This window comes from Balaenoptera borealis (assembly GCF_965194805.1).
Source record: "Balaenoptera borealis genome assembly, chromosome: 5".
Taxonomy (NCBI): Eukaryota; Metazoa; Chordata; class Mammalia; order Artiodactyla; family Balaenopteridae; genus Balaenoptera; species Balaenoptera borealis.
This window is the reverse complement of record NC_138862.1, coordinates 83,670,716-83,689,973: the sequence shown is the minus strand read 5'-3', so window position 1 is coordinate 83,689,973 and position 19,258 is coordinate 83,670,716. Positions and strand designations below refer to the sequence as shown.

Below are 19,258 nucleotides of genomic sequence, written 5' to 3'. Positions count from 1 at the left end.
CTGTATGTTGTTTAAAATCTATTTTGCTTCATCTAGAAATACATGGTATTACTGATTTAGGCTTTTGAATCATGATAGCATTTCTATTTATGCTCAGAAGCTCTGAAAAGTTTCTGCTTTTTGCCACTTTTGCATTTTGCACACCTACTCACCCAGTAATACTGAACAACTGTATTGGCTTTCTTGTCACATTGCCACCTACCTAATGGCAAGGTAGGACCAAGAGAAAATGGGTGGGTTTGTGCTAGAATGCCTTAAGTGTAAAGGTACCTGATAAGAAAAGCCACAGTAGAGTGTGAAAAAACTACAGAGAAGCAGAACATGAGACAAGACATCTATCCCAGAAATTTACTACATGCTTTAGACTTGAGATAAAGAGCTGTCTGCAAGTACAGGGTGTCCCTGGTTATTGCTGAGGTGCAGTCAGAGAAAGTATGCCAGAAAACAGAAGTGTGAACAGAATGGTACTGTTTCACTTTCCACACAACTTTGGCACAATAGAAACACAGCTTATCTCTTTCATAAAAGTAGAGAGCGGTGCTGCTTTTGACATGAAAAGAGACAGCTGAGGAATTGGTGGTTCATATGGGAAGGAAGCAGTGTGGTGTAGTTAAAAGAGCATGAGCTTGTTACGCATCTCAGATCTCAGCCACTCATTACTTGTGTGAGCTGGGCAAATTTATCTCTCTCAGCCTTGTTTTTTCATCTAGTAAAAGGAAATAATACCCTTTGCCTTTCAGTGCTGTAGGAGAATTGGAGATCATTGTATATAGAGGACCTAGTACAGAGCAGGTGCTAAATAAGTGATAGCAGCTAAAGTTATGTGAGGACGAGTCCTATGTATATATGCGTGAGTACCATGTAATAGTGACTATCACTGAGAACTAAATCGTAAGTGGCTGTATTTTTCAGCATCTAGAGGGAAAAATCACATATACAGAGTCCTCACCTTCAGGTTGCTAAAGTAGATTCTGACTTGCAAAGGTATGTACAGGGCACAGGGAGGGCAGGAATAGAAACACCAAATCAAAGCATGAATCAAAATTAAGTATTTATAACAGTACAGAACAAAGGTGAAACAAGAAGGAAATTTGGAATGCGGAGAGCAGTGCTGTGGGAGGGGAAGAGGAGAACAGTTGGTAGGTGATTTCAGGTTCTAGGCCAAAATGTATTTAAAAAAAAAAAAAGACTAATTTGGGGTTACAGTGTCCTACTTAATAGACTTCCTTGTGGTGTCATAGACAGCTGTGCATAGGGTTTTCCCCAGTAGAATGCCAGACTTCCTCATTCTCCTCAGTGTTTTAGAATAAAGGGGGGTTGTTTATCTTGTGAGCAGTTTGCTCTTGGTGGACAAGCTCTGCTAGTAAAAACTGCCCTCCTGTGGCCAGCATGGTTTTGTTTTATTTGGCTCTCGGAGGGATTAGGTGTGTCATATTCTGGACATTTTGAAGCAGTTGAGTGTGAGGATAGAGGTTGGCACAAGGAGGGAAAAGCAAGTCAGATGCATGGGATTGGAGGAAAGAAATTAAAATAGGTACATGTATGTATTATTTTCCTTTTTTAAATTGAAGTATAGTTTGTGTATAATATTATATGTTACCAGTGTACTGTATAGTGATTCACAATTTTTAAAGGTTACATTCCATTTCTACTTATAAAATATTGACTGTATTCCCTGTGTTGTACAGTATACCCTTGTAGCTTATTATATACCTAATAGTTTGTACCTCTTAATCCCCTACCCCTATATTGCCCCTCCTCCCTTTCCTTTCGCCACTGATAACCACTATTTTGTTCTCTGTATCTGTGAGTCTGCTTCTTTTTTGTTATATTCACTAGTTTGTTGTATTTTTTTTTTAGATTCCACATATAAGTGATATCACATGTATATATTATTTTCCTTTAAGATCTTTGCTTTCTTTATTAATTTAGGAACATGAAAATAGATTATGTGTAATTTAGCTTATGCAAGGGATTATTAAGTGTGATATATTTAGGAAATGTAAAGACAGACGTCTTAGAAAAAAGTTCAACTAATATAACAAATTCCCAAACCAGGAGCTTAAATAAGTTTACTTCTCTCACACATAAAAGACTGGTAGGCGGTCCTGGTGTGTTGGTTCCACAGTCATCAAGAATCTAGACTCCATCTCGTTGCTCTGTCATTTTCAAAATTTGGTTTTCAGCTTGTGGGCTGTGATAGCCACTTCATCTCATGCCACCATGTTCACATTTCTGGCCAGCAGGAAAAGGGAAGGGAAGATGGTTTGGGGAGAGCATAACCAAAAATTTCCACTCATCACTTCTGTTCACATCCCTTTAGCCAGAAATGAGATGTCAGACCTAGATGTGAAGGAGTTGGGAAATATAGTCAGTATTCTGTGTGGCCATGTCCCTAGCTGAAAATCGGGGGTTCTGTTACTATGAGAGAGAAGCAAAGAATACATATTGGGGTTCAGCTGGCAGTTTCTGCCATACCTTAAAAATAATTTTCTGGATTAAGAAACTTTTTTTTTATCAATGCAGAGAAAAGTTCTTGATTAGTAAGAAGAGTTTGTGTATCTCCACATCTCTAGGGGGAATGAGTGTGCCCAGCTCTGTAGCTACAGTAACGCTCCATGTTGCCTATATAATGAGGTTCATACAGTCAGAATAAAGAGATTTGGATAGTCATCAGGGATTGTTTTACCCAGGGCAGGGTAGCTGGGAGTTTTCTCTTCTCCATTCTAGATGAACTTATTTCTCCCCCCCACCCATTGGTTCTTTGATTGTTTTGTTTTTTCCTTTCTTTCCCTCCTTCCTTAAACTTACATAAAAGTGCAGAGACTATTGTAATGAATCCTACATGCCCATTATTCCGTTTCAGCAGTTACCAGCATTTTGCTAATCTTTTCCTCCTAGAATATTTTAAAGCAAATACAAGATGTTATCTATATATTTTGATTTCTGTTTGATTAACTGGACCTTAAGATCAAGGTCCTCTGCCCTGGCCAAATGCTGAAGATAGTGACAGATGTTAATCCTTTGGCTTTCTGTCCTGAGTCTCTACGTAGTCTCATAGATCACCATTCTTTAGTTCATAGTAGCAAGTGTTGTGCTGGCTGCAGCTGTCATTTACTGTGTACATCATGCTAGCTAGGCACTTTATAAACTTTTTTTCATTTATGCCTCATGATCTTATGAGATATTTTATAGATGAGGTATCTAAAGCTAAAGCTCAAAGGGGTTAAATAACTGTGCAGCTACTAACTGATGGAGCAAAACTGGGAAAGCAGGTCTGACTGCTTATAAAAACCTATACTCTTTCCTCTGTGATACACTGGTTTATAACAATTGATTAGGGGACCATTTTCTTTACATCAGCCATATTATCCAAGCACATGACAAGTGTATTTTACTATATTCACATTCTTTGAAAAGGAACCATGTATGATTTAGTGATTATTTAACTTAAAAATCCCATTCATCAGTTGTTATATGGTTTGTCATTTTGTTCTACCTTAAGTAATGCTATTATTTTTTAATTTGGGAAGATTCTAAAATTTCAGTAAATACAGAGAATAATATAATCAGTATCCACATATCCTCCACTGTGAATTAACATGTTCATATTTTTTTTTAATTAATTAATTTATTTATTTATTTTTGACTGTGTTGGGTCTTCGTTTCTGTGCGAGGGCTTTCTCTAGTTGCAGCGAGCGGGGGCCACTCTTCATCGCGGTGCACGGGTCTCTCACTGTCGCGGCCTCTTTTGTAGCGGAGCACAGGCTCCAGACGTGCAGGCTCAGTAGTTGTGGCTCACGGGCCTAGTTGCTCCGCGGCATGTGGGATCATCCCAGACCAGGCCTCGAACCCATGTCCTCTGCATTGGCAGGCAGACTCTCAACCACTGCGCCACCAGGGAAGCCCAACATGTTCATATTTAATTCAACATTTTTTTCTCCAAATAAAATATGACTGATAAAGTTGCAGTCCACTTTGTTCTTCCCCAAAACAACAGTCATGAATTTGGATGTGTAGCTTGACAGTCCATACTTTTTATTACATAAGTAATAGCCATAAGTAACATGTAGTGTTGTGAATTTTGAAGATTTACATAAAAGATATTTATACTCATATTTTTCTGCAACTCCCCTTTCACTCAATATTTGTATTTGCAAAGTCTGTTGATGTTGATATATATATAGTTCCAGTTCATTCATTTTAACTAACAAATGTTATTCCATCGGTCAGTCTTATACCACAGTTTATCTATTCCTCTGTCTATAGACATTAAGCATATTTCATTTTGTAGACATTAAGGTTACTTACAATTTTTTGTAATTACAAATAATGCTACCTTGGACTTTCTGTGTATGTTCCCTTGAGCACATGTCTAAGATTTCTCTGGGATATATCCCTACCAGTAGAGGGTGAATTTTCAATTTTAGTAGATATCCTAGTACTTCTCTGGAGTGGCTGTACAAATTTACCTTTCTACCAGCAGTGAACAAAAGTTCCTGTTTCCCCATATCCTCTAGCCAATTCTTGGTATTATCAGGCTTTAAAATTTTCCCCTCCAATCTGATGGTTGAAAAGTACTTTCTTCTTTATCTTTTTTGCCTTTAGAAAGCAGATCTTTTCTCATTCTTAAAAAAGAATGTAAAAGTCTTTTTATCTAGTTTCTGGTGAGAAGTTCTTTTTATGAAATAAAGAATTGGGGAGTGTGAAACACTGCCCCAATTTTCCATGAATTAAGTTGTTTCTTCTAATTGAACATTGTACTATTGACCTTGTTTTAAAAGAGCTCCGAAATATTCTTTTACTTGAAAGAATTTACGGTATTTTCAGAACTAGGTATTTCTAACTTTCATTCTTTGGGTGCTGGGATCTTTTTTTTTTTTTTTAATTGAATTAAATGTTTTTCTAGCTTACACTTTTTCTTTTTTAATGAAATGTCTACCTTTAAGGAAAGGAAAGATTAGAAGGTATAGAAAAAGATAACTTTTCTTAAAAATAAGTTGGAAGAGGTGTCACATGTTTTACCATATAATAAATGACGTGGATTGTTAGATGTTCTAGTGATGAAGAAATATTGCCTCAGATGGGGATAACACAGAAGGGATTACTGAAGAGGTGTTATTTAAAAGTATGTAGTGGAGTTTATAGTTCATATATGAGAATGTTTATTGCAGTTTTTTCATAATGTGAAGTTTAAAATTACCTAAATAGTTACACAGTAGTGAAATATTTACTTAGATTATGGTATATCTATTCTAATACATTATTTTTTGGTCATCTCAAAATGTTGTTGAAAAATAACAGTGGAAATGGTTGTAACATGATGTTAAATTTAAAAATTATAAAACTATATGTATCCTAATCTTTGTTTCAAAATGTACATTTAAAAGAATCAGAAGTAAATACTACATTAAAAATATTAAGAGATTATTTCTGATGAGTATTTTTTAAAAAAACACACATATTACTTTTTATAATTAAAATAGGTTATGGATAGTAGCTGGGGTTAAGACAAAAGCTGTAACATTTTATTGTAATAATATCCAGACTGTGAGAAATACTGCTGTTCACATCATAGGTAGCATTCCTAGATGATTGAATAAGACTCCATGTGTTGTATCTAGGGGTTTGCTTTTGTTCTTTGCTGGAACAGAGTGACTGTGCTGCTTTAAGACCTCTCAAGGGACTATGAGAAGAAGCACTGCTGGGTTCTCCTCTGTTTTGAACAGGTTGTTGGGGTGCCAGTTGGGTCTACCCTACCTTCGGCAGTGAAGCAGGCAGTGGCAATCAGTGGTGGCCAGATCCTCGTAGCCAAGGCCAGCTCGTCTGTCGCCAAAGCAGTTGGTCCAAAGCAAGTTGTGACCCAAGGAGTTGCCAAGGCAATTGTGAGTGGAGGTGGAGGAACCATTGTCGCTCAGCCCGTGCAAGCGTTAACCAAGGCTCAGGTCACTGCTGCTGGCCCTCAGAAGAGTGGATCCCAGGGTTCAGGTAACTGATACTAATCGGGGGCCCTTTCAGCAGCAGCCCCTTCCAAAATGCTCTGTGCTAGTGATTTTATTTGCTATTTGGTTCTCTCTAGGAAAACCTAGTGTGTTGATGTTATAAGGAGTATATAAAAACATGTTAATCTTTTTCATGTAACATTTTACATAGAGGCCTGTAAGGCTTTTGCTCTAAGTTGTGCGTGCGCGTGTGTGGGTATGAGCAGGAATAGTAAAAATAGAGGGTATTTCTTGATACTGCTCTCAAGTCTGAAGAATAATTCTCATTTGTCCTTATTTCCATGTTGCGTTCTATTTCAGACTTACAGTCTTGGTATGGTCATTTGCCAGCAGCATTTTGAGATACTTGACTAAGGCATTCTCTACTAAACAAAAGTTTAAACACTTTGAATGTGTTTTAGTCCTTAATGTGTTGTTTCTGTGAGTGCATGAAGAAATATACCTCAGGCATTTGATATTCACTAATTTTTAAAGGTCTTGATGAGGCTAAAGAATGGTAGCAGTGAGTTGGGAGGGTAGAAGGGTAGTGGAGGTCCAAAGTAAAGATTTCAGAGGTGAAGAATTGCTGCTGATGACAAAGTTCTTTTGTGGCATTCAAAATGAGTGTTTGAGATGGACCAGAAGAAATGATCTTTGGAGTTTAGAAGATACAGCAGCTGAGAAGGCAGAGAATTAAATAAGTCATCTATAGTGTTGTCACTGAGAATGACAGCCCTTAGCATAGAGCACAATACTTTGAGTCCGGAGTCCGCCTTCAGCTAATGAGGGGAAGTGACTTGGGAGTTCAGTAAATGAGAACAGAAAAGAGAGGGAGATGGTATAGCTAAGTAGGAGCCTCAAAAGAGGCAGGGCTTTTTTTTCTCCCCCTCTGGAATGAGTGGTGATAATGGTCTGAAAGTCAAACTGGAGAGCAAAAATGTTCCTTTCTTGGTCCTAGCCCTCTGATATTGAGGTAAGACAGAAAACAGCCTGTAGTTAGCGGCGGGGGGTTGGGGGGGGTTCTGGGGAAGTCTTATCTTCAGAGGACTGATGGGTTTAATTACCACAAAAAGAGATAATGTTCAAGGAGGTTGACGTTCTAGAGGGTGTAGTGATCACAGCAGGAATTCCTGGAGTGGGGTGCATGGTGAAAGAGTCAGGAAAGGAAGAAAGCATGAGGAGATGGGTTCAGATCAAGGACCGTGAGCCGTGTGGAGATGGGACTCCGGGTGCGGGTGGCAGAGAGGTCTGCAGTCCTGGCCTGGCTGCGATGCACAGTGGTGTAAGATGAGATTACTTCTGGTCATGATGAAGAGGGATGGCCCTCAGTTTAATATCAGTCCCTGATATTGGGTGCAGCTTCTAGGGTTCCCGCCTCCCAAAGCTTTGCACAGTGAAGTGGTCCTGAGGGGGACTACTGTAGCAGGCGGGAGGAGGCTGAGAGTCCTTTCCCTGCGGGACTCACGTGGTTCCGTAGGCTTCAGTTCCTGGAGATTCGAATACAAAGTAACTGCAGAAAGTTTTCATGTTTAGAGGTTTCACAGCCATGTGCATCGAGAAGTAAATTCTAAGCGGTAAGTGAAAGCTGTTTGACATAGGTGAGACTTTTAAAAGATGAATTATAGTTTCATAGTGTATGTGCCAGTTGTTGACTGTAGCATTTTTTAGTTCTTAGAAAGTGAGGAAGACTAGAAGTCTTGTTTCAAATCAGTAGATTCATCGTTACTAGAAATTGACTATAAAGGGGCTTTAAACAAATGAGAAGCAAATGTGTATTCATCCATAGAGAGGATGATTATTTTATTGATTGTCTAAACAACACTACTTTTGAGAGTTAAGAGTCACTATTAATAATTATAGTGGGACGTAGGTATAAATTGTAATGGCTTTGGGCAAACCAGGACATATGGTCACTCTATTTATATACAGATATAAGTTTCTTTATAGTTTGTAGCAGGCTCTTCTAGTATGTAAATATTTTAATTAGCAAGATAATGAAAAATGTCAGCCTTTAAAGCATTGTGCATCTAGGAAGCAGACTGTAGAGTTTATTGTTTGTTAGTGTTTTTGAATAAGTATTTTACTACTCTGTGTATGTTTTAATTTTAGAGATAGCATTGCCCTCAGCTCCAGTTTATCTTAATGTTTTTCCTCTTTCTTTTTTTCCCTGTATTCCCTTTACCATTTTAGTAATGGCAACGTTGCAGCTACCAGCCACTAATTTGGCCAACTTGGCAAATTTGCCTCCTGGCACTAAACTCTACCTTACAACGAACAGCAAGAACCCTTCAGGAAAAGGCAAACTTCTGCTGATCCCTCAAGGAGCCATCCTGCGGGCTACCAACAATTCTAGTTAGTCCATCATTAAATCATTTGGTTCTTGGGTCTCTGGGTACGTTCATCTCATCCACCTGAGGGGCAGTTCTTACCTGTTTCAGGAAGCATTTTCATAGCTCTGTTTGCTCAAATGGATTTAAAACATACACACATTTTAACTGGAAGTGGGTTTAAATAATCATAGTATTAGGAGGTGACACTGTTGTCTTGGATTTATCTGCTCAGAGTCTGAGTTTGGGAACAAATTACAGTGAAGAGGTATGGCTATTGAGGCTGTGTTGGGAGAAAGCTGTATATGTGATCTGGAAATAAAGAAGAGTTCTTCCTGTCAGTGGTATCTGAAAACTGGTGACACCTGAGAAGATTGCTGGAAGCCTGTTTTTATCTTGAAGGGGATGGGAGTAGGATTGGAATCAAGTGTCTCTGCTTGCCATTATGTAGATGTGCGTCTTAAGTTTGCTAGGTTTGGAGATGGCAAGAGAAATACAGGCTCAGCCTTAGTGTGTAAGACGTAAAGCCCCAAGGAAATTAGGCGGTTTATCTAGGCTTATATAAACTTCTGCTTTGACATATAGAGAAAAGCAATTTGGGTAGTGTTGAAAAGGAAAGGGTAAGAGGAATTATTTCCATCTGAGTCAGATGTATAGTTGGTACAGCAGTTAGGTTCATTTGAAATTAGTCACTTGCCAAAATGCAGTGTTGTAATCAAGCAAGGGCTCGTGTGCCTGTGGTACAGAAAACCACTTCTGACAGTGGGCGTTTGCAGCAAAGTAAGGGTTAATTGCAGGGCATCAAGCAAGGGAGTGGGAAACAGGTCTCAGATCCGCTCCAGGCTGGTCTTTGAGTTCAGGGCTTTTAAAGGGGAGGAACAAAGAAGCTGGGGTTAATCATCATCTTGTGATGTTTCTTTTTTTTTTTTTTTAATTTATTTATTTTTAGCTGTGTTGGGTCTTCGTTTCTGTGCGAGGGCTTTCTCTAGTTGTGGCAAGTGGGGGCCACTCTTCATTGCGGTGCGCGGGCCTTTCACTGTCACGGCCTCTCTTGTTGCGGAGCACGGGCTCCAGATGCGCAGGCTCAGTAGTTGTGGCTCACGGGCCTAGTTGCTCCGTGGCATGTGGGATCTTCCCAGACCAGGGCTCGAACCCGTGTCCCCTGCATTGGCAGGCGGATTCTCAACCACTGCACCACCAGGGAAGCCCGTGATGTTTCTTAATCATAGTTCTGGGAGTCAGGATGTCTCTGGTTTCCATTTCTCTGGCCAGGTGGTCCATGGCTCGGGGGTCTGTTAGCTTATCTTGCCCTAGGGAAACAATCTTGAGTTTTTACCTTAGCGATGTTATCTACAACAGCAATTTTAGTACATTAATGATGTTGTTACCAATGGCAGGTTTCGTCATCTGACTCTGGTTGATTAATGTTCAGTTAGCACAGAATTGAGGTCAGAGGGGACAAGAAAGGGAATAAAGTTTTGGATAGAGAGATTAATCATAAACTCAGCAGGGGAATTTGGTTTTAGGGGGGCACTCAGTTTCAAAAGCTAGTCAGCCGTTTTGTTTACCGACTGTAATGGGCGATCTCCACTCTTACCCTGGTGTTTTTTCCTCCTACCTAAGCAGTGGTGTATCAACAATTTAGATATGTAAGAGAAAGACAATGTAAGTCTTCAAAAATTCATCCAGAGAGCTACTTAGAGTTTAGTTTATATATATAATGTCACCAAAAGGGAAGTAAAAAGGGTACAAAGGCTTTAAAGTGGAATTTGAAAAGCAAAAAAAGACCTGGAGTCGTTATAAATATGAGGAAAGTCTTGGTTTTTTCCAGAGCAGGGGGGAGATGGAAAAGAGAGAGTACTGCAAAATTACACTAAATTCCAGCAGTTTCACTGAAATTGAATCAGATGCCAGAAAGTTTGGGAGCACTTCTCTGAGCACACTTAAGTGTTGGTTAAAAATACTTGGTTAGGGCTTCCCTGGTGGCGCAGTGGTTAAGAATCTGCCTGCCAGTGCAGGGGATACAGGTTCGAGCCCTGGTCCGGGAAGATCCCACATGCTGTGGAGCAACTAAGCCCATGCGCCACAACTACTAAGCCTGTGCTCTAGAGCCCGCGAGCCACAACTACTGAAGCCCATGCGCCTAGAGCCCGTGCTCTGCAACAAGAGAAGCCACCGCAATGAGAGGCCCGTGCACCACAACTGAGAGTAGCCCCCGCTTGCCACAACTAGAGAAAGCCCGCAAGCAACTACGAAGACCCAACGCAGCCAAAAATAAATTAATTAATTAATTAAAAACAAACAAACAAAACACTTGGTTAGAAAATGTATCTGACTGTCGATCTCTCACAACTAAGCTAAAACACTTGCAAAGATAAGTTCTTCATTGTAGTACAGTACTCAGAGCTGAACTAGTCGACCATTCAGTCAAACGTAAATATATTTCAGTCTTCAGCGTTAGGAAGTTCTCACTCTTGTCACGGACTTGTATATTACAAAAAAAGGAGGAAAGAAGGAAAGGGAAGAAGTGGAGCCCTAAGGGAAACATCTCTCTGGGCTCATCTGTTTTTTCTCTTAAGCCTTCTCTTAATACTTTGTCATTGGTTGTGTTTTCAGACCTCCAGTCTGGCTCAGCTGCCAGTAGCAGTGGTGGCGGCAGTGGCAGTGGAGGAGGAACCGGAGGAGCCCAAAGCCCTGCCGGCCCTGGAGGGATATCCCAGCACCTGACGTACACATCTTACATCCTCAAGCAAACCCCTCAGGTCTGGTCATTTGTGACTGGTATCTTTTAAATCAGTTATTTAATGACTGCCTTTAATTATAGTGGATTTACCTTTACAGCTCTGGCATCAGGCGTCAATACTAACATTTTAGTCATGTTATAAATCTGTATTATTTTGGGTTTGCTTTGTTTTGAGAGAAAAGCGAGTGGAGATTCAGAAGGACTTACGTAACTTATCCAAGATCTCTCCGCTAAGCCTAGTGGTAGGGTTTGGATTTAAACCCAGATCTTTCTGAAAGATTTTTGCTATGCTGTTGCCTTTCATGGATTTGGAATAGTATTAATGTGCAGTTGAAAATTTTCTCCTAGACGTAACCAGAGAGATAGTATCAAGTTATGGTTTGGAGTTCATTGGATTCAAGATTAGGAACAGGTTTCTGCCTTCTTTCTTTCCCCTTGTCGCTGGTCTTGGCTCCTCTCTAAGGAAGGGAATGGAATTTTGGTTCTAGATGTTCTTAGTGAGAGAGTGGATAGTTATCAGTCTGAAGGATTAAATCCAGCTATGAGGGGACTAGATTGTAAAACTTGAGCTTCCAACAACCTACTCTGTAACTCCAGTGCAAAGTTTGAGAAGTGGGGATAACTGTCGGTAGTGACACTGAGAGCAGAGCTATTCTTTTTAATCATTTTGATGAGTTGTAGAATTGAAGGGTAACATTGTCGTTTATAATATGGGACCTTGTGATTTAAAGAATCAGAGCAAGTCATTTGAACTTAACAAATTACTGATCAGGTCTTTATTTGTTTGTAATTCAGGGCACGTTTTTAGTTGGCCAGCCATCACCCCAGACATCTGGAAAACAGCTGACTACGGGGTCAGTGGTCCAAGGAACACTGGGAGTCAGCACATCCTCTGCACAAGGACAGCAAACATTAAAAGTCATCTCTGGACAAAAAACCACTTTGTTTACCCAGGTAAATACACACACACACACACACACACACACACACACAAATATTTACAGCTTGTCTCTTTCCAAATTATTGTTACCTAAGAAAGTAAGCAATAAAATAGTATAGAAAAATAAGAAGAAAATCTTAAGATTTGGGAAAATATAAGTAGAATGAGAAGATAAGACCAGAGAGTTGTTTAGATATGCAAACAGTAATGTCCTGTATACTTAATAAAATTTGCCAAAGCAAAATGAGAACAATGATCAGTTATAAAATTCACACCATTTGTGAGAGAAAAAAAAAATAACCACATAATATTTTCTTAGAAGAAACAAAGGTTTTCTAGACACTTCAGTCTAAAATTTCTCTGGAGGGACTTCATATAGGAGATTCTGAATAGTGTTATAGGTGATTTCAGCCACAATATCAATATAGTAAGTAAATGCTATAGGGAGTTTGGTGTATGTTTCTACAGCTTCTTTAGTATAGGTGGAAGAATAATGACAGGGAATTTTAACTGGGTGAGGGATATCATAATCATCTGCAGGAGAATCTATAGCTAAATCTCAAAAACTTACCAAATGAAACAAAGTGTAGAAGGATACAGACAGTGTGGATATCAACAAATAATGCACTTTTTATGACTGAATGTAGATCAGCAGTTCTCAAAGCATGAAATGGTATTGGATTTTTGTCAAATGCTTTTACTGTGTCTATTGAGAGGATCATATGGTTTTTCTTTTTTAGTTTATTAATAAGGTGAATTACATTGATTGTTCAAATATTAAACCAACCCTGCGTTCCTAGAATAAACCCTACTTGGTTGTGATATGTTATCCTCTTTTAATGTATTGTTGAATTGAATTTGAATTTTTTTTTCATAGTAATCTTTTATTTATTTATTTATTTTTATATTTATTTTTGGCTGTGTTGGGTCTTGGTTTCTGTGCGAGAGCTTTCTCTAGTTGCGGCAAGCGGGGGCCACTCTTCATCGCGGTGCGCGGGTCTCTTCACTGTCGTGGCCTCTCTTGTTGCAGAGCACAGGCTCCAGACGCACAGGCTCAGTAGTTGTGGCTCACGGGCCTAGTTGCTCTGCGGCATGTGGGATCTTCCCAGACCAGGGCTCGAACCCGTGTCCCCTGCATTGGCAGGCAGATTCTCAACCACTGCGCCACCAGGGAAGCCCTGAATTTGAATTTTTGCAAGGGATATTGGTCAGTAGTTTTCATTGTAATTTCTCTCTGGTTTTGGTATCAGAGTAATGCTGGCCTCATAAAATGAGTTGGAAACTTCTCCCTCCTCTTCACTTTTTGGGGGGAAGAGTTTATGTCGACTTGGTATTATTTCTTCCTTAACTGTTCAGAATACACCAGTGAAGCCGTAATGGCCTGCAGTTTTCCTAATTGGGAAGGTTTTTAACTACAATTTCAATTTATTTAATAGATATATTGATAAGACTGACTATTCACACTATTTTGTCTTAAGGAGGTTTGGTAGTTTATATCTTTAAAGGAATTTTTTTTATACATCTAAGTAGTCGAATTTCTTGGAACAAACTTGTTCATAATTTTCCCTTATCCTTTAATGTCTGTAGAATCTTTGGTAATGTCCCCTTTTTCATTCTTGACTGTGATAATTATGTATCTTCTCTTTTTTTCTTGATCAGTCTAGCTAGAAGGTTTATCAACTTTATTGATCTTTTCAAATTACCAGCATTTGGTTTCCTTGAGTACTAAATTCCCTTTGGTCAGATGCTCTTTGCTGTTTTAAACAGGTATGAGGCCCCAGAATTCTTTAGGCAGTTCTTTAAAATCTTAGCTAATTTCTTCTAATCCGCTCATGTTGCAGCCAGTGCAGTGACTTTCTTTCTGTTCTGCCACAGCTAAGATGTTTGCTGTTGCCTTTTATTAAGGTATAATTTACATAGAATAATGCACAGATCACAAATGTGCTGCTCAGGGAATTTGGACAAATGTGTATGCTCTTGCAAGCACTATCCCAGTCATGATATAGAGCATTTCCATCACTCTAAAACATACCCTCATTTCTCTTTCCAGTTTTTTTCTATCACCATTTTTCTTTCTCTGTCACCATAGATTAGATTTTTTTTTATTTTATTTATTTATTTTTGGCTGAGTTGGGGCTTCGTGGCTGCACGTGGGCTTTCTCTAGTTGTGGTGAGCGGGGGCTACTCTTCATTGTGGTGCGCAGGCTTCTTATTGCGGTGGCTTCTCGTTGCAGAGCATGGGCTCTAGGCACGCGGGCTTCAGTAGTTGCAGCACGCAGGCTCAGTAGTTGTGGCGCACAGGCTTAGTTGCTCCACAGTATGTGGGATCTTCCCAGACCAGGGATCGAACCCGTGTCCCCTGCATTGGCAGGCGGATTCTCAACCACTGCGCCACCAGGGAAGCCCCATAGATTAGCTTTTGTCTGTTCTTGAACTTCATATCAACAAAATTATATAGTATATAGTCTTTTATGTTAGCTTCTATTGTTGAACAGAATGTTACTGAGATTTACCCATGTGTGTATTGATTATTCTTTATTTTTGTTATTTTTCTTTATTTTTGGCTGTGTTGGGTCTTTGTTGCTGTGCGCGGGCTTTCTCTAGTTGCAGCAGGCAGGGGCTACTCTTTGTTGCGGTGCACGGGCTTCTCATTGCAGTGGCTTCTCTTGTTGCAGAGCACAGGCTCTAGGTGTGCAGGCTTCAGTAGTTGTGGCACGTGGGCTTGGTAGTTGTGGCTATGGGCTCTAGAGCGCAGGCTCAGTAGTTGTGGCACACGGTCTTAGTCGCTCCACGGCATGTGGGATCTTCCCGGACCAGGGCTCGAACCCGTGTCCCCTGCATTGGCAGGCAGATTCTTAACCACTGTGCCACCAGGGAAGTCCCCTTCATATAGTTTTAATTAGCAAGACTTTCTTGGGGATGCACTATTTGGGGGGTGTATGTAGGTAAGGATTAAATTGTGCCTATTAACCAGGGTAACTTATTACTCCAATCCATTTTATTTCTGCAGGCGGCCCCGGGGGCACAGGCATCTCTAATGAAAATATCTGATAGCACATTGAAGTCTGTGCCAGCCACCTCACAACTCTCAAAGCCTGGAACCACAATGCTGAGAGTAGCAGGAGGAGTTATTACAACTGCCAGTTCCCCAGCTGCAGCCCTCTCAGCAAATGGTCCTGCACAACAGGTGAGAAGTAGCATGATAGTGGAAAACCATAATGAAGCATAAAAGCAGTAAAAATGTAAGATATTCATCAGGCATACTATTGAATGTAAGATATTCATCAGGCACACATCAGGGCCATATTACTTTTTTAAAAATTCAAATATAAGTCACATACCATAAAATTCACCATTTTATTTTATTTTAATTTAATTTATTTATTTATTTTTGGCTGCGTTGTGTCTTCCTTGCTGCTCGCGGGCTTTCTCTAGTTGCGGCGAGCGGGGGCTACTCTTCGTTGTGGTGTGCGGGCTTCTCATTGCGGTGGCTTCTCTTGTTGCAGAGCACAGGCTCTAGGCAACTGGGCTTCAGTAATTGCAGCATGCAGGCTCAGTAGTTGTGGCTCCACGGGCTCTAGAGCACAGGCTCAGTAGTTGTGGCACACGGGCTTAGTTGCTCTGCAGCATGTGGGATCTTCCCAGACCAGGGCTTGAACCCATGTCCCCAGTATTGGCAGGCGGATTCTTAACCACTGCGCCACCGGGAAGCTGTATAGTGAGTTTTTAATAAAGCTCATATTATTCCATTTTTACATTCTGAGATTATGTCCTCTTATGGGGGGGGTGTTGAAATATCCTTTTATGAAGTGTTATAATAGGTGGCGAATTTTTTTAATGTGGTAATCCTATGATACCTCCTTGCTTTAAAATTTAAAAAATTTCCTGGTCCGTGAAATGTGAAAGTGTAGGAACCACCAAAGTAGAGAAGCAGTCTTTTTAAATGGCATGACATTGAATAGGTAGCTAATAATAACTAATAGCTAATATTTATTGGGTATGCTACACGGCAGTCACTGTTCTAAGTTACAGTACTTTCTTCTTAATATCTATTATTTCTGGTCCTGTGGGTTAGCAGTCGGAAGGAACAGCTCCCAGTTCATCGTCTACTGTGACTTCTGTAATGAAAACTTCTGGGCAGCAGCAAGTGTGTGTGAGCCCAGCCACCATGGGACCCTGCAAGGCTGCTGCCCCCTCTGTCATCAGTGCTACGTCCCTGGTGTCCACACCAAACCCCATCTCTGGAAAGGCCACAGTATCAGGTCAGTTGTACCATAATATTATTTCTCACTCCCTTCTTTGGGCTGGAGTATTTGTGGAAGGTCTTACATAATAACAGTTTTTAATAATAAATTGTTAAAAATCATTAATTCGGCAGCATTTTCCATATAGCTGCCTTTTAGATGAATTACTCTTATTTAAAATCTAGGTGTAAATTTTCAAGTCTGAAAGGTTTTTATGGATTGAATAACAATTCTTAACTGATATAATAAAACATTAGCCATCTGGAACTCTTCTGGGTATTTATCAGCAGTTTTGCATGGAACTCATGGTAAAACATCATACGTCTCTTTTTGCTTTCATAAACAAAGTATATAAAATTAAGTTAGCATTGTTGACTCCAAGACATGATTTTTTAAAAAATAAATTTATTTTGTTTATTTATTTTTGACTGTGTTGGGTCTTCGTTGCTGTGCGCGGGCTTTCTCTAGTTGCGGCGAGCAGGTGCTACTCTTCCTTGCGGTGCACAGGCTCTAGACGCGAGGGCTTCAGTAGTTGTGGCACGCAGGCTCAGTAGTTGTGGTGCATGGGCTTAGTTGCTCCGCAGCATGTGGGATCTTCCTGGACCAGGGCTCGAACCCATGTCCCCTGCATTGGCAGGCGGATTCTCAACCACTGTGCCACCAGGGAAGCCCCAAGACATGATTTTTAACAGTAGTTATTATATTGGGTAGTGTTAGAATGACATGCTTGAGCTTTGGTAAGATGTATCCTTTCTCTGTGCCCACCCTGAATGGCCCTGGAAGAGTGTGCCTTTTACTTCTTTGGGTAACATAGAGCACAAATCCTGGAGCCAGATTGCCTAATACCTACCTCATAAAGTTGAGACGATTAAATGAGTTAATATAAAAATGCTTAGGATACCGTCTGACATGTAGTTGCCATTATATAAATAATTGCTGCTGTTATCATTTTTAGTGTCATCTTTGTTGTTAGTCCACATTCCCTTATCTGCAATTCTGAAATCCAAAAAGCTGTGAAAACCAAAGGTTTGTTTATTGTTGTTTTTCCCCATAATGAATTTTAGGGCAAAATCTGACCTCCATTGACAGGCTGTTTATACTACTTAATATGAGTATTCATCTTTTGCCACAAATATTAATGTGTTTGATTACATTGTACTGTCCCAGATGTCAGGGGCTGATATAATATACAGCATTACTTCTCAAACTTGAAAGGTCAACTTTGTTTTACTATAATCTAGTACAGACAGATACTTCTGTAAAACACAATAAAAATATCACAACAAAGTCAAACTGTTACAAAACTTTTGAACACTCAGTATCTGTATTGCCTTGTTACAGATTAATTATAGTTTACCAACTGGCACTGGTATACAGAAAAAAACTGAGTATTGCTAATATATATATGATATATATATCATACACACATGTATATACAGACACATACACAAACATAAATACATACACACACATACCTTAGTACCTTTGCATAAAGATTGTGGGTATTCTTCCCTGTTACTGCATGTAGTTTGGTCAAATAAAAGCACAGGCTTGTGAGCTTTTTGGTCTATAAATAAACCATCTTAACGACTCTTGGGTATTTAAAAAAAAAAAAAAAAAGATTGTGGATATTCTTGTTGTTCTTCTTATCACTAGATTCCATACATGAGTCTAAATCAAGCCCCTATGTTTTGTTTGCTTTTTGCATAGAGACCAAAAGATTAAGGCTGGTTTATTTTTCCCATGATTTCTACCTCCCAGTTAAAATCGACCAAGTTTTTATATGGGGAGTGCTTGTTCTCTGCTAACTGAATGTTTAGAGGTACTGTGTTAGCACTGGAGTAGAAATTATAGAAATATAGAAGGAATTACTATTTTAAGAAATGAATGCCCTCCTTTTTTCTGATTTTTAAATGAAGTCTCTTGCTTTAAGTTCTAGTTTCCTGAAATACTGCTGATGAAACTTTCTGTATATTATTTTCATAAGAGAATCAAACTGTTTTCTACTGACCATTTTGTGTGTGTGTGTGTGTGTGTGTGTGTGTATCCTTTTTTTTTTAATTGAGGTATAACCTTTAATTTTTCAATTAAATTTTTTGTGTGCATTACAAACTGTTTTGAACAAGGTTGCCATTGTGACTAGAGCAGAATAAGCAAGGGAAAGAGAACTAGGAGGTAAAGTCAGAGTGGTGGGGGCCAAATCACATAGGGCCTTTGTAGGTCATTGTAAGAACACTGATTTTTACTTCAAGAGAACCCATTGGGGGGTCCTCAGCTAAGGAGTAACACGAGCTGCCTTTTCCTTTTAACAGGTCACTGGCTACAGCATTTAGACTAAACTATGGGGCACAAGGTGGAAGCAGGGAATAGACCAAGAAGTAGACACTAAGAAAGAAACTTTGATGATGTATTTGGGAGCCCTGGCAACATGAGACTAAACGGAGTTCCAGAAAGAAAACAGAAAATAATGGGAAAGAAATGATCCAAGAAATGAAACAGTTTATCCCCAAATTGAAGGGCATGAACTTCCAGGTTCAAGAGGCACAGTGTCCAGCACAATGAGTGAAAGATGGCTCACATGAAGGCACAGTTCATGAAATCAGAACACCAGTGACAAGGAGAAGATCTGAAAAGCTGTCAGAAAAATAAACAGAAAAGTTTAGAAATTACATTATCATTGGGCTTCTCAGTAGCAGTGCTGGAAGCTAGAATATTGCTTTTCAAAATTCTACGGGGGAATTCTTGTAGTCTAGAATTCTGTAGTTGGCCAGATCTTTACTGAGTATGAGGGTAGAAATATTTTCTGACAGACAACGTTTCAAATGTATTTTCTATGACCTTGTCTCAAAACATAACTAAAATACATGTTTCACCGGAGTGAAGAGGTGTAGACCAAGAAAGAGGACAAAAATAGAGAGGAAGGCAAAGGGAATTCCCAGGGTAACTGTGAAAGGGCGCTCCCCGAATGAAGGCTTTGCAGCAGGCCTAGAAAGCAACAGTCCAAATTGGAGCATATCAGAGAG

General features: G+C 39.7%; 1 protein-coding gene across 9 annotated transcripts in view; it reads left to right on the top strand.

Annotated features, from left to right (window-relative positions):
* The window catches only part of YEATS2 (YEATS domain containing 2), a 109,385-nt gene that overhangs the window by 72,509 nt on the left and 17,618 nt on the right, over positions 1–19,258 (top strand). For 7 of the 9 annotated variants that reach the window (XR_014245172.1, XM_082393864.1, XM_082393863.1 and 4 more), the window contains 6 exons: positions 5,730–5,988; positions 8,172–8,333; positions 10,925–11,070; positions 11,847–12,005; positions 15,002–15,178; positions 16,067–16,253. Coding sequence is in view for 8 of the 9 variants with exons in the window: in XM_082393864.1 (XP_082249990.1) it covers positions 5,730–5,988; positions 8,172–8,333; positions 10,925–11,070; positions 11,847–12,005; positions 15,002–15,178; positions 16,067–16,253 (1,090 nt within the window). In the remaining variant the exon portion in view is untranslated. The remainder of the gene's footprint in view (positions 1–5,729; positions 5,989–8,171; positions 8,334–10,924; positions 11,071–11,846; positions 12,006–15,001; positions 15,179–16,066; positions 16,254–19,258) is intronic. The other 2 variants (XM_082393866.1, XM_082393865.1) reach the window with 1 other exon arrangement.